A 12,060-nucleotide genomic window follows, 5' to 3' on the forward strand; every position below is an offset into this window, starting at 1 on the left:
TGCTGGCTGAGCCCTCAGCCCTCCAGGGATGGAGGTGCTGCACCTTCCCCAAGCAGTCTTCTCTGCTGTACTACTTTCCCTGCCCCTCTTCCCCCCCAGCCTCTCCAAATGTCCAAACCAAATCTCCCAATGGGCAGTCTGTTGACTATTCCCCTTTTGTCTGGCATTAAAAAAAAAAAAGGCCCCAAAATCCCCAAAACAAACCCAAACAAAAAAATAACCCTGAATCCCTCACCTCTGTAGTTCTCTTTTGGATAGTTGTAGCTACTCTTGGATTACTCCATAACATCCTTTTCATCAGATTAAATAATCTCTATGTCTTTTATCTCCTTCCTTGTAAACCATGGGCTTTAGTCCTTCATCTCCCTAGAGGTAGCTTCACTTCCTCCACAGCTCTCTAGCAGGGGAGTGTTGGGAAGCCAAGTCTGGACATGCTGCTGTAGCAGCCTCACCAGCACCAGGTGGAGGACGGGAACAGCTCTGCCTGATGGCTCCTGATATAACCCAGAATATCTTTGTCTTATTTACCATGAAAAAGAAGCTCTCACTTCATTGTTTCTGAGAGAATTTCCTGTGTTCTGGTAGATGAACTCAAAAGCAGAATGTTTTTTAAGGTTGTAAAGAAAGTATTTTCAATTTTCTGACTAAAATTGTAAGACTATTAACTTGAATAGCTTATTCATCACCCAGCTACACACTGAAGCAACATTTTTGACTAATTAGCACACTTGGAGTGGAAACTAGAGGGCAGGAATATATTTATTGTCTTGTCTTCATGGATGTTTAAAAACATTGTGGTATAACTTTTAGTTCTTTTATTTTGTGGCCTCTTTTTCAAGTGAAGATAACCAGACCAAGAAAGAGGATGATGCCCTGGCCAAATGGGTTGCAGATCCTGCAAATACAGCATGGATGGAAAGTAAGTACCCATGAACACTGAAGTACAGCTGTGGAAGGTGGTCAGTTTTAAGTTGTGATCAGCAGTATATGTGTGTCTATGTGCACAAGCAGATTTTATGGGAATGTCCATGTTCACTTTTATTGTGTGTTTTTAGATAGGTTCCAGAACAAAGCTGTAGAACATTCAACAGTAATAAAACATTCTGTAATAAAACATTCAGCTGTAGAACATTCTACAGCTGAATAAAATTGTATTTTAGAATAAAGTTAACATTCATTTTTCCACTTTTTGGAGTCTGTGGAATCATGTGTTATGGAGGTCATTTAGCTCCATTAATGCATGTGCACTGGAAATAAGCTCCAGTTCAGTGTCTGATCTGAGACTGTATTTGAAATTGCTCTTCTTGTGCAGTAGTAGCAAATAAGCACTTGGAGGTGGAAGAAGGGAAGGAATTGCCACTGTCTTGGTGTGTGCTGTTGATTCTTGGCTGGCAGCTGCATTTTAAACCAGAGTAGAGATTGTGTGGTTTGAGGACAGGTTATCCTGCCTGTTCTCAGCTGTTCCCACTGAATATGTTCATCTTACATATTTTGTGAAGTGACTGAAGAATTTGTGTTGTCATTCTGTCTCTTAATTTACTAAGATAAACATTACATTATTTACTTTTGGTTCTTTTTAAAAAGCCACTTTCAGCTTTTCTACACCTATTCATTCAGTAGGGCAATGAGCAGCCTTGAACAGGCAGAGGACATACCATACTTCTTTAAGAAGGAGGGAGAAACACTGACTTTGAAGTGGATTTTTGTTTTCAGGCTAGCAAAGGTCATCATAAGCAATGCAGATAAAACTGAAATTTCACATATACTGCTTTGTACATTATTGCAATATTTGAAAGATTAGATGTGCAGGCAAAATGCTAGTAAGAGTGAGTCACATCTCCATTGTGTTAATATATACCAATATAGCCAATTAAATAATATAATAGTATATTTCAGTTGGAGAGCACCTACAGCATTTCAACTGCCTGACCATTTTAGAGTTGATCAAAGGCTGAAGGAATGTTTAAGGGCTTTGTCCAAATGCCTCTTAAACACTTGGTCCCATTCAAATTTTAGGAAGTTTCTCATTTGTGGTTTTTTTTTTTTTTTTTCTGTTCTGATTTTAGACCCAGATGAGGTAATTTATGATGATGTGCCAAGAGAAGATTCAGACTCTGAACCAGGTTTGAGGTCTTTGTAATGTTAAAAGCAATGCAAAATGGAATTATGTGCATATATACTAAACAGATATGTTCATTAAGTGCCTAAAATATATGTAAATGGATTTACCATTGTGTCAGTGATTGGTAGGTCTTACAGAGTTCAGAATTATACTAATACTTAAAAGACTGTCTCAGCAGGTCTCCTATACTGCTCTTCTCAGAAGCTGAATTCTACTTTGTTTTATAGATACTGTTCCAAATGCTTGAGTACTCTGCATATTAGAGAATTACAGTGTTGGGTGTTGTAGCTGTAGTGCCCTGAACAAGGCAAGATGGTTAGGAAAATGGTGTTTTAAATAGTTAAATGATGTATGATAATGCCTCATTGTCATGGTTATAGAGAGAAGCTCTCTCCTTGGAAGTCCCCTTCAATATATAAATGCTTGATCGATGGAAGAGGTGGTCCAGGGTGGCTGTTCACCATCCTGATTGTGACTCTACACAAATGTTTTATTTCAGCTTTGAAGTGGTTCGCTCCTGATGTTTGTGACCGTGTTTGGACCGTGTTTGGAGGGGGCAGAATAGATCTCAAAGTAGTTGCTGAAGTCAAGATTTTACCTTCATTGGAAATGATGGAGTTAGGGCTCAAGAGGCATATTTCATTGAGTTCTTACTTAGGTTTGTTTTGCAGTTTTGAGTATAGTGAAGTCTGCCTAAAGATCAGTTGCTACTGACTGATTTTGTGTTTGAGTGAATTGGATTATTGGGAGCTCAGCATCTTACTGATCAGGGCTCTCAGAGGGTGTAGGTCTTTGATAATGAAATTGTTAATGAATCAAGGAAACACTTGAGCTTTCCTGTGTGAAACCCACATTAATCTTTAAAGCTGCAACAGTTTAATCCTTTTCTTTAGTAGTGTTCAAGCAAGGTGTTTTACAATTTTTTACTAAATTTTTAAAATTTATTATTGTAAAGTACTGTGTTACATTCATGACTTGAATGGTTATATTACTGGAAGTTCCCTCAGTGCTGCTCTGAGCAGGGACATCTCTGTGCTGTTGCTGATCAGTCAGGAAACAGGTACACCAGGCCCAGGTGGCTGAGCTATGGGATATGGGGCAAAGCTCTGCTGAGCATATTGGTCAGAATCTTTAGCTTAACCAGTAAGACATCAATTAAAATTTTGATTTTCATGTTGTCCCCTAAGACATTGAAAGATTCTGAGAAAATGGGTAGTAAGGGAAGTTTCATCTTTGTACATTCATGATCTTGATGTTTATTATTTGTATATTTTCTCAACTATTCCAAAAAAAGTTTGTCAGATAATCTACGTTACCACATGGACAAGATAAATTCACCTGGTCGTGGGGTAAATCCTGCCCCAGAGCTCACAGCACAGGAGTTAGACTTCTTGATTTATTTTGACTTAATATGATGGTTCTTTTAAAATACTCATTGTTCTAGATTACCACTAAGATGTTTTCCTCAGTAACCATATTTTAAGGACACTCTTGATATGCATGGGGATTTGAAAAAAAAAATTAAAAATCTGAATCTTCCAAATTAGACTAATTAAGTTCTTTATAATTAACACAGAGGATTCCAATGTTAATATTAAAATCCAGGGTTTGATGCATGTATAAAACATACTGGATTTTGAGTACATTTTTTTCTCTGTTTAAATGAAACGTCAATCTTAAAATAAAAGTACAGCTGCTGTTTCCTGGATTTAATAGGAGACAGTTGTAAATGCTGCATCATAACCTCTGACAATAGTGATTCTTGATAGAAGTGTTGTACCACAACAAGTGTCCACACTTTTCCACTTGTACTGACATATGATGCTGCAGGTAGAGTGCATTCCTGTTTCCTGTTAAGAAATTGACTCTAAATTTTCCATTTTATTTTGAGTAAGTTTTATGTTCTCGACATCTGTGCCAATAGAAAGACCTGTGTCTTTAACAGGAGGTACTTTGGTCAGCCTTTGTAATATAGATTTGAAAAGGTTAATACTTCAAGTTTTTAGAGTAAATCATGAGCAAGGTAGCTGCCAGGTGTGGGAGACTTCCAGTGACTGGTTGTGATGAGTCATAAAACATCATTGTGTAACACAGTTTCTTGCTGCTTTGGTCTGACCTGTTCTGCTGGAAGTAGTGACATTTTCATTTGATTCTTACCACATCCCTAGGGACAAATGGCAAGCTTAAATTCGAAGGATGATGTTTCTCAGTACAGATGTGCATTCACAGTTAGAGTTTAAACTTCCTTTGAAGTTCTAAATAATTTTGTGGGATTTGGACACAACATTGCCATTTGAGTAGCACATGTTTCTAAAAGGATCATGGTGTGTACCAGTAACACTGTCCTTTTTTAGTACTCTATTTCAACAAAGACAATCCACTTCGGCTATTTGAATATTGGATTTAATTCAAAATTTTTAATGTGCATACAGAAATCTGTACAATTCTTTGTCGCATATCCTGAGTAAGCTTTCCAGTGTCTGAACAAACATATATTTCAGTGTAGCTTTTTTTATTTTGGTTTAATTCTTGCAGAGGAAATGATTTATGATGATGTTGAAAATGGTGATGATGGTGGAAACAGCTCACTGGAATACGGGTGGAGTTCAAGTGAGTTTGAAAGCTATGAAGAACAGAGTGATTCTGAGTGTAAAAATGGAATTCCCAGCTCCTTTTTGCGAGGCAACCACAAGAGACATGTATGTATCCTGCAGTGCTGCTCAGTCATTGAGGTTGTCCTGGTTTCCAACACTTCCCTTTCTCACCTGTATTTCTTATTTTCCTCAATTCAGCTTCCAATGCCAACAGCATCTTTTTAAAGGAGATATGAGTCAGTGTGGAAGTGACAGTACATAACAAAATGTAAAAGGGAAAAGGAGATATGAAAATATTTAACAGAAGTTTCGTACAAAAAAAGATATTACTCAAATTGGATAAAAACTAAATTAAAAATGAGATTGTTTTTGCTTATGGGCAGTTCCTTACTTTCTCTTCTTTTGCACTTGCTGGATTAGTGTAAGTGGTAAAAAAGTGTGGAAAATAATGTGAAAAATAAATGGGAACAAGCCTGACAAGAATTGATGGTTTGGGATCTTTAGATGCTCAAAGGTCACAAAACTCTTTGCCAGTGTTCCCTAGCTTTCTGTCTTAGATCTGTATCAGTTTGCTTGTTTGAAAATGACTGAAATTAAAGAACTTCTGAAAGTAAAAGATTTTTATAATCAAAGAGAGTTCTACCTGTTAGGAGAGAAGAGAGGTGGCATGATTAAAATGATCCATCTCTGCCACTTCTCAGATCTCATGCCTTTGGCTCCATGTGTTCTCCAGGAGGCAGGAAGGCACAGGTGACACAGGTGCCTGTCGTCCCTGCTCCATTCCCATTGCACAGGGAGAGAGGCCCTGGGCTCTTGCCTTCTCTTTGCCTTGGCTCCTCTTCTTCTGCCCTTGAGTACCCTCTTTGTGAGAGGCTCCCAGTGCGTGCTGACTGGGGACTGACCCCCAAGAGCCACGTGGCAGCTGTGTGTTGTGAGCTGCCTCAGCACCCCGTGGCTGGAATGTGCAGGGGTTGCAGACAGGGTGTTATTTCATGGGGCCCTCATTTTCATTTTACATGTTTCTTAACTTGATGAGAATAAAAACCTTGTTGTCTGTGTTTCCCTCCAGTACTTGCAATTTGCTCTCCTCTCACCTCCTTCCTTGCTGCACATCCTTTGGAAATCAGGGAATGAGCAATTAACTGCAGGACTTGAGCCCTCCCAAATCTGCACTTTGTAAGCTGAGTGCTCATCCTCTGGTTTTGTCTTGGTTTTATTCTGACTAGAACAATCTTAAGCTGTTGCAGCTGTTTGGGAGTTTTTTCTAACAAGAGTGAAAAAATGTTTTTCAGTTTGATTTTTTTTTTGCTTTAAATACTTTGGAAGAGACTAGGGAATTACTTTGCATGTGAGTGTGTAAGCATTAACATGGCTGCTGACTTATTATTTTTATTTTGTTTTTTAATCTTCTCTTGTTATCCCTAGCTTCAGCTTTGGCCATAGTCATAGGAATCTATTTGCATATGTAAACAAAGCAAGGTTTAAAGCCATTTTTTTGGAACTCTTAAAAGTATACTTTGATCTGTCATGGAAAACTGTTGGCGGTGGTTGAATGTGATTGCGCCAGGATCAGGCACAGAGTGTCTGAGCAAGAGACTGAGGAGTGATGAGAGAAGAGGGGTGTGCCCTTGGGTACTGCCATGCAGATGGCTTTTTCAGGCCTGACAAAAGGTTTTGGGGATTGCCTTGTGAGGATGGGTGTGAGGAGGTGAGGAACACTTAAGCTGGTGGATGGAAAAGTCAGATAGGCTCCTGCACCTGGATGGGTTGCTGGGAGATGGAGAAATTAGGAAATTAGGGAAGGGTTTTGGCAGAGAGTGAGGAAGGAAACTTTAGCATTGCCAAAAAAAAAAACCCTTGCAACAAACAACCAAGAAAACAACAACAACAAAAAGCAAAGAAACAAACAAAAAACCCCCCCCCCCCAAAAAAAAAAAAAAAAAAAAAAACCAAAAAGCCAACCCCAGCCCTCCCTGCATTGGCATTTCAGCACGGGCAGACACTGCTCTTCTTAATGTACATTTGTACATTTTCTCTGTATCCATTCCTTGTACTAACTTTCACTTCTCCTCAGGTCCTGTGATGGATATTACAGTATATTCCCAGCACATCACCTTCTGTAGCCTTTCAGAGCCTGTGAGGGACTCGCCCTACTTATAATTTTAATGTTAGTTGAAAAGAATGGCAAGGTTGGACGTGGGATATTTAATTTTAAGTGCTGGTACGATTTCCCTCAAAGTCACTTTTTCATTATAATTCTTATTATTCTATTTATTTACTATTTTATTTCAAGAAGGACGGTTTTTGTGCTGTTAAATATTTCTTGTCTGTGAACCAGGTACTATTCTTTATTATACTGCTGTAATGCCAGAATGATGATGTTAGAGGTAATTGCATCCTGACCCAGCCTAGTGGAACTGGGCCTGTCGCTTTGTTTTCAGCTCAGTAGGCCTTCTCTTTCCTGAGGCTTTGATCTCTTGCCAAATAACTCTGTTGATATCAAGCTGAGGGGTTTTCCACTGGACTTCTATTATAGGACACACCAAATATTTTCATTTTTTTTTTTTTCTTTCCTGGTTGTGTTTTAACCTCTTTTATTTACCTTTGTCAAAATGTTTAACAAATGGTCATTAGTGTTCCAGAGCATTCCTTTCTGTGTGATAGTTTCCTTACCTTGCAAATGAATATATTAATGTATGAGATGGTTACACCCAAGTTCATACAGTGAGACTATGATGCATGTGGAAACCACAAGAACATGAATCCTGTTTGTGTCTCCTTACCTGACTCACTGCCCTGTCAGTTTCCATATTCTCAGGTGCCAGCAATCTCCACAGGTTCTTCAGTCTCTGAGATTTTTTCTGATTCACTGTTTTGAAGGCTAGTGTGAAATATAGGATAGGTTTTGTGCTCCAGTGAATAGTGCTTATGGTTAAGGCTGATGTATTGTTTCCATGTGGTTTTTAAGAGATAGGCACAATACAATTAATATGTATAACAATTTAGTTGCCTTAGTCTAAGTGGCTTTGCCCGTGTCTTTACAGAAAAGCGCCTGGCGGAGCTCGGCAGTGCCCAGGAGCGATGGTCCTTCCTCGGACTGGAGCTTTCCCTCAGTGATAGCTTTCCCTCAGTGATAGCTTTCCCTTAGCTGTCTTTGTGTCAGTAGATAGATGGGGCAATGTGCATGATTTATGTGAGTGCTTTAGCATGAAGTTTTCACTATGGCTTTTTGAAAAGATTGTGTCTTTTTATACACTGTAGCTTTCTCATGACCTAACGCGTTTAAAGGAGCATTATGAAAAAAAAGTGAAAGATTTGATGTCAAACACTGTGGGAGCAGTAGAGATTCAGCAACTAAAGCAAAAACATGAGCTGAAGGTAGTGTAGTTGATTTTTGTAACTACCTACATTTAAATACTTGCTTTTCCAACACAGACAATGTTGTCTTTTATTAATAGCTTGAAAAAGTAGACAATAATTTGTATGAAATGAATTCTGAATGTGCTGAATTTTTATTGTGCAGTGTTAAGTTAAAGATTGCAATATTGCTATATTCTTAAAAATACTTGGTCGAGGACCTTTTCTCATGCTTACTTTTAATGTTAGCAGTCTCAGAAAATGAGATAGGGCATTGTCTTTCCCTGATGACTGGTGCCCTTACCTCAGAGTGTGAGCCAGGTGTACAACCCTAGTGTCTCTCTGAGACCATGGCTCCATGGGGCTAGCCTAGCCCTAGCTCTGCAGCCACACTGGATCAAATTGGGAATCTCCCTGCTCTCCATTCTGAATGGAACTGGTATGAAAAGACTGGGTTTTTGCAAAAAGCTTCAGTCTCAAACCCAGAAATTGCCTGATTGCAGCAAGGCAGCTTTGTTTGTGTTCTGACAGTAGTGGGGATTTTTTGTTGTAGTGACATTTTGGAAAAGAAGTACAAAGCAGGGTATTTTAATAAACATTTTCCAGCAAGGCAAAATTCTTTGGTGTTTTGTTTTTAGTTTCATGAAATTTCATTTGACTGTAGTAGTGTACTGTAAGATTATGGAATTCTTATTAAATCAATGCATTTCTTCAGTGAATGAAGTTATTAGTTGTAACTTTTTCCTTCATAGCAGTGTTTGTTTAAGAATATAGTTAATATATAACTGAGTCTAGGGGATTATCTTTAGGTCAGAAATACTTTGGAAGAGTTATTTGGACACTGAAAGATGGAAAAGACCTCTGGCCAGTAATGACCTGTGAGTAGTAGGTATTTGTTCTCTAAGATAACATTTGAGACTATTTAAAGTTTGTTTGAATGCAGAAGGGTTCTTAAACATTTCTGCTGTTTTAGACTTGAATACAGTATTGCCATGAAGTAAGTCCTTGTCTCCAATTTTTATTTTATTTTGAAATACAGGAGCTTGGCTCTGAGCTTTCATGGTTCTCTCTACTTATTGTACAGTCGTTTGACTTTGGACAATATTGATAGCCTAAAAGTGTGCAGGCTCAGATGCTTTCCTATTATTCACTGAACATGTAGACTATATTTTTTATCTTGCAGATGCAAAAGCTCATGAGAGCTGCTAGAGAAGGTACCAAAGATGGACTTGAAAAGACAAAAGCAGCTGTGAAGAAAGGTCGTTCCTTTATTCGGACAAAATCTTTCATTTCTCAAGGTATATGCTATTTACAGTGTTTCTCTTTGTTACATTCTCTAGTAATTTCTGAGAAGGAAGATGAATGGCCTAGCAATTTTTTGTAGTGGGAGCTGAGAGCTAGATGCAAGAAATCAGAGATATATATCAAAAATGTATGGTATAATATTCAGTTCAGATGACAGTATGGTCAATGCATCTTGAGCAGTTTTTTCTGTTTGGGGCAAGAACCTGAGTGACCTGAGAAACCTGAGGACCACAGAGAAGGATCAATTTAAGAACAATAACAACAAGTCCCACCAAGAAGTGTGATCTAGGTGCTGGTAGATGCGAGTATGGAAGTGATGTTAAGTTACTGTCATGGTGTAATCCCAGCCAGCAGCCAAGCCCCACACAGCCACTTGCTCAATCCCCTACCACCAGGACTGGGCACAGAATTAGAAGGATAAGAGTGAGAACTTGTGGGTTGAGATAAAAGCAGTGTAGTAGTGAACATAAAATCCATACACAAGCAAAGAAAGACAAGGAACTAGTTCACTGCTTCCCAAGGGAGGCAGGTGCTTATCCATGTCCAGGAGAGAAGGGCCCCATCACACACAGTGGTTACTTGGAACACAAACATCATCACTCCGAACATCCCCTCCCCTTACTCCTCTTTCCTCCCACTTTATATATGAAGCAGGATGTCATATCCTTTGGTCAGGATGGAATATCCTTTTAGTCAATTTGGGTGACCTGTCCTGGCTGTGTCTCCTCCCTACATGCACCCTCATCAGCCTGGCAGTATGAAAAGCAGAAAAGGCCTTGGCTCTGTGTATACCCTGTTCAGCAGTAAACAAACCACCATCTTTATATTATCAAACCCTGTGTCCAAATCCAAAATGTAGCTCCATACTAGCCACTGTGGAGAAAATTAATTCTACCCCAGTCAAAATCAGCCCAGTTTCTAAGTCTGTCCAGGTCTCTCCATCAAATAACTCTTGAATGTCAGGAGAATGTGCTGTTAAGACATGGCTTTCAGCGGAGAAGTAGCTGAGTATTTTAAAAAGTTCGTCACTGGTAAGTAGTAATGCTTTCCATGCTTAAGAGTGAGTGAAAGCAGGGGGAAAGACTGTACTGCTTAATCAGTTTGATGATTTTTGATGAAAACTGACTTTGGGTTGGGAAAACAGAAAGTAGTGTATGATCAAAAGGCCACAGAAGTATTTGTGTTCTTTCTGTAGCTGAGAGCAGGTGACAGTCCTTTGTCATGAGCCATGGCAGCAGCTGTCCACAGGTAGTTTTTTCAAGAGACAGGTGGTAAATTTAACTAGTTTCTTTTTCTGGATAACTCTGAGAGATAGTGTATCATTCTGCTCAAGTGTGCCCAACTAATTAAATGGTAGTAACTTCAGAGTATATAAAACTGCAAATTTAGGAAGCTAAAACCACAAGGCTGGAGCAATTTTTTTTTTTTTTTTTTTTTGAGAAAAGTAACATAAAGTTGCTGTAGGGGCCAGGACACATCTTACATCTCTGTCATGACCTCTGACTGCTTCTCAATTTACTTAATTCACAGTTTGAATATAGAAAGGTACACAAAATGAGGTGATCAAAACTTCTTGCAGTTGAACAGATGAAAATGATCTGCAGGACAGTGTTCCAATGGACCTGGCATTCCTTCTTACATTTCTAGAAATTAGATTGCAGACCCAGTGTACCTGTGGATGGCCGCATCTCATAACCACTTTCCAAATCAGCAGGGAGCTAGTGAAAAATTTCTTAACTAAACTCACAAGTTTCTCCCAGATGTTAGATCTGCTTCCCTTATTTCTCTTTTTGTTCTAAGACAGTTTCTCATACTGTTCTTTCTTTATGTCTCCTTTCCTTGGGTCTGCTTGTTTGCCTGGCTATGTACTGCCACCTATCAGTGCACTTCGGTGGTGCTTTTTCAGTAAAATTTGTACCCACAGAGCAATGCAGAATCCCTCACTCCTTTCTGATGAAAACAAACATTTTGGTTAACTTGGCTACTTTAGTTCAGCTATTGAAGGTTGTATAGAATTTTTTTTAGCTGGATCATAATATGGGTGTTTTCAGTTTCCTCCCAGGGATCATTTATTTTAAAACTGCTGTCCCTTGGGCTGTAGTGCTTTAGCCCAAGTTGTCATGTCCTACCCTCTGGACAGCCCCATTCTCCTGGCTGAGAGGAGGGAACAGTGGTCAAGCAAAAGATGCTTAGGCTGTCTGCAGCTGGGAGATATTAGGATGCCTTTGAAAGGTGTTCTGTATTAGAATACCTATTGGTAGTAACATTTATGTGATTTCCCAGATGATACAGAATTATTGGGAAATTTCTTTTGTTTGGTAAGTGAAAATTTATTATTTCTGTGCTCAGATGAAAGAGTCTGCTTGTTTTGTTTTGTTTTTTTCTTTTGTTTTTTCCTCTCTTAATCCACATGTAGAAGCTGATATTTGGTTATTTATTTGTAGATCACAGATCATCTTGTCTGGAAGAAGAGGAGCAAAATTTATTTATTGATGTGGACTGTATGCATGCAGAAGCAATTATGACTCCTATGCCTGAAGGATTATCACAGCAGCAGGTAGTAAGCTTTGGGAAGTATGGTCTTTTTTTTCCTCCCTTTCTGCTCTGCACCAGTGTCTCTTAGGTGCCTTTGGTCTTCAAACATATTGGTATTTTACTTAAACAGACATCAAATTCAGAACT

The 12,060-nt window shown here is 38.8% G+C and overlaps 1 protein-coding gene across 5 annotated transcripts in view; it reads left to right on the top strand.

The window, feature by feature from the left end:
- Positions 1-12,060, top strand: part of ARHGEF10 (Rho guanine nucleotide exchange factor 10) — a 110,927-nt gene that overhangs the window by 32,380 nt on the left and 66,487 nt on the right. For 4 of the 5 annotated variants that reach the window (XM_059467872.1, XM_059467873.1, XM_059467875.1 and 1 more), the window contains exons 6-10: positions 840-919; positions 2,067-2,123; positions 4,658-4,821; positions 9,257-9,371; positions 11,823-11,935. In XM_059467872.1, the coding sequence (XP_059323855.1) occupies positions 840-919; positions 2,067-2,123; positions 4,658-4,821; positions 9,257-9,371; positions 11,823-11,935 (529 nt within the window). Of the gene's footprint in view, positions 1-839; positions 920-2,066; positions 2,124-4,657; positions 4,822-7,977; positions 8,095-9,256; positions 9,372-11,822; positions 11,936-12,060 lie in introns of all 5 variants that reach the window. The other variant, XM_059467876.1, reaches the window with a different exon arrangement.

Source organism: Ammospiza nelsoni, chromosome 3, assembly GCF_027579445.1.
Source record: "Ammospiza nelsoni isolate bAmmNel1 chromosome 3, bAmmNel1.pri, whole genome shotgun sequence".
Lineage (NCBI taxonomy): Eukaryota > Metazoa > Chordata > Aves > Passeriformes > Passerellidae > Ammospiza > Ammospiza nelsoni.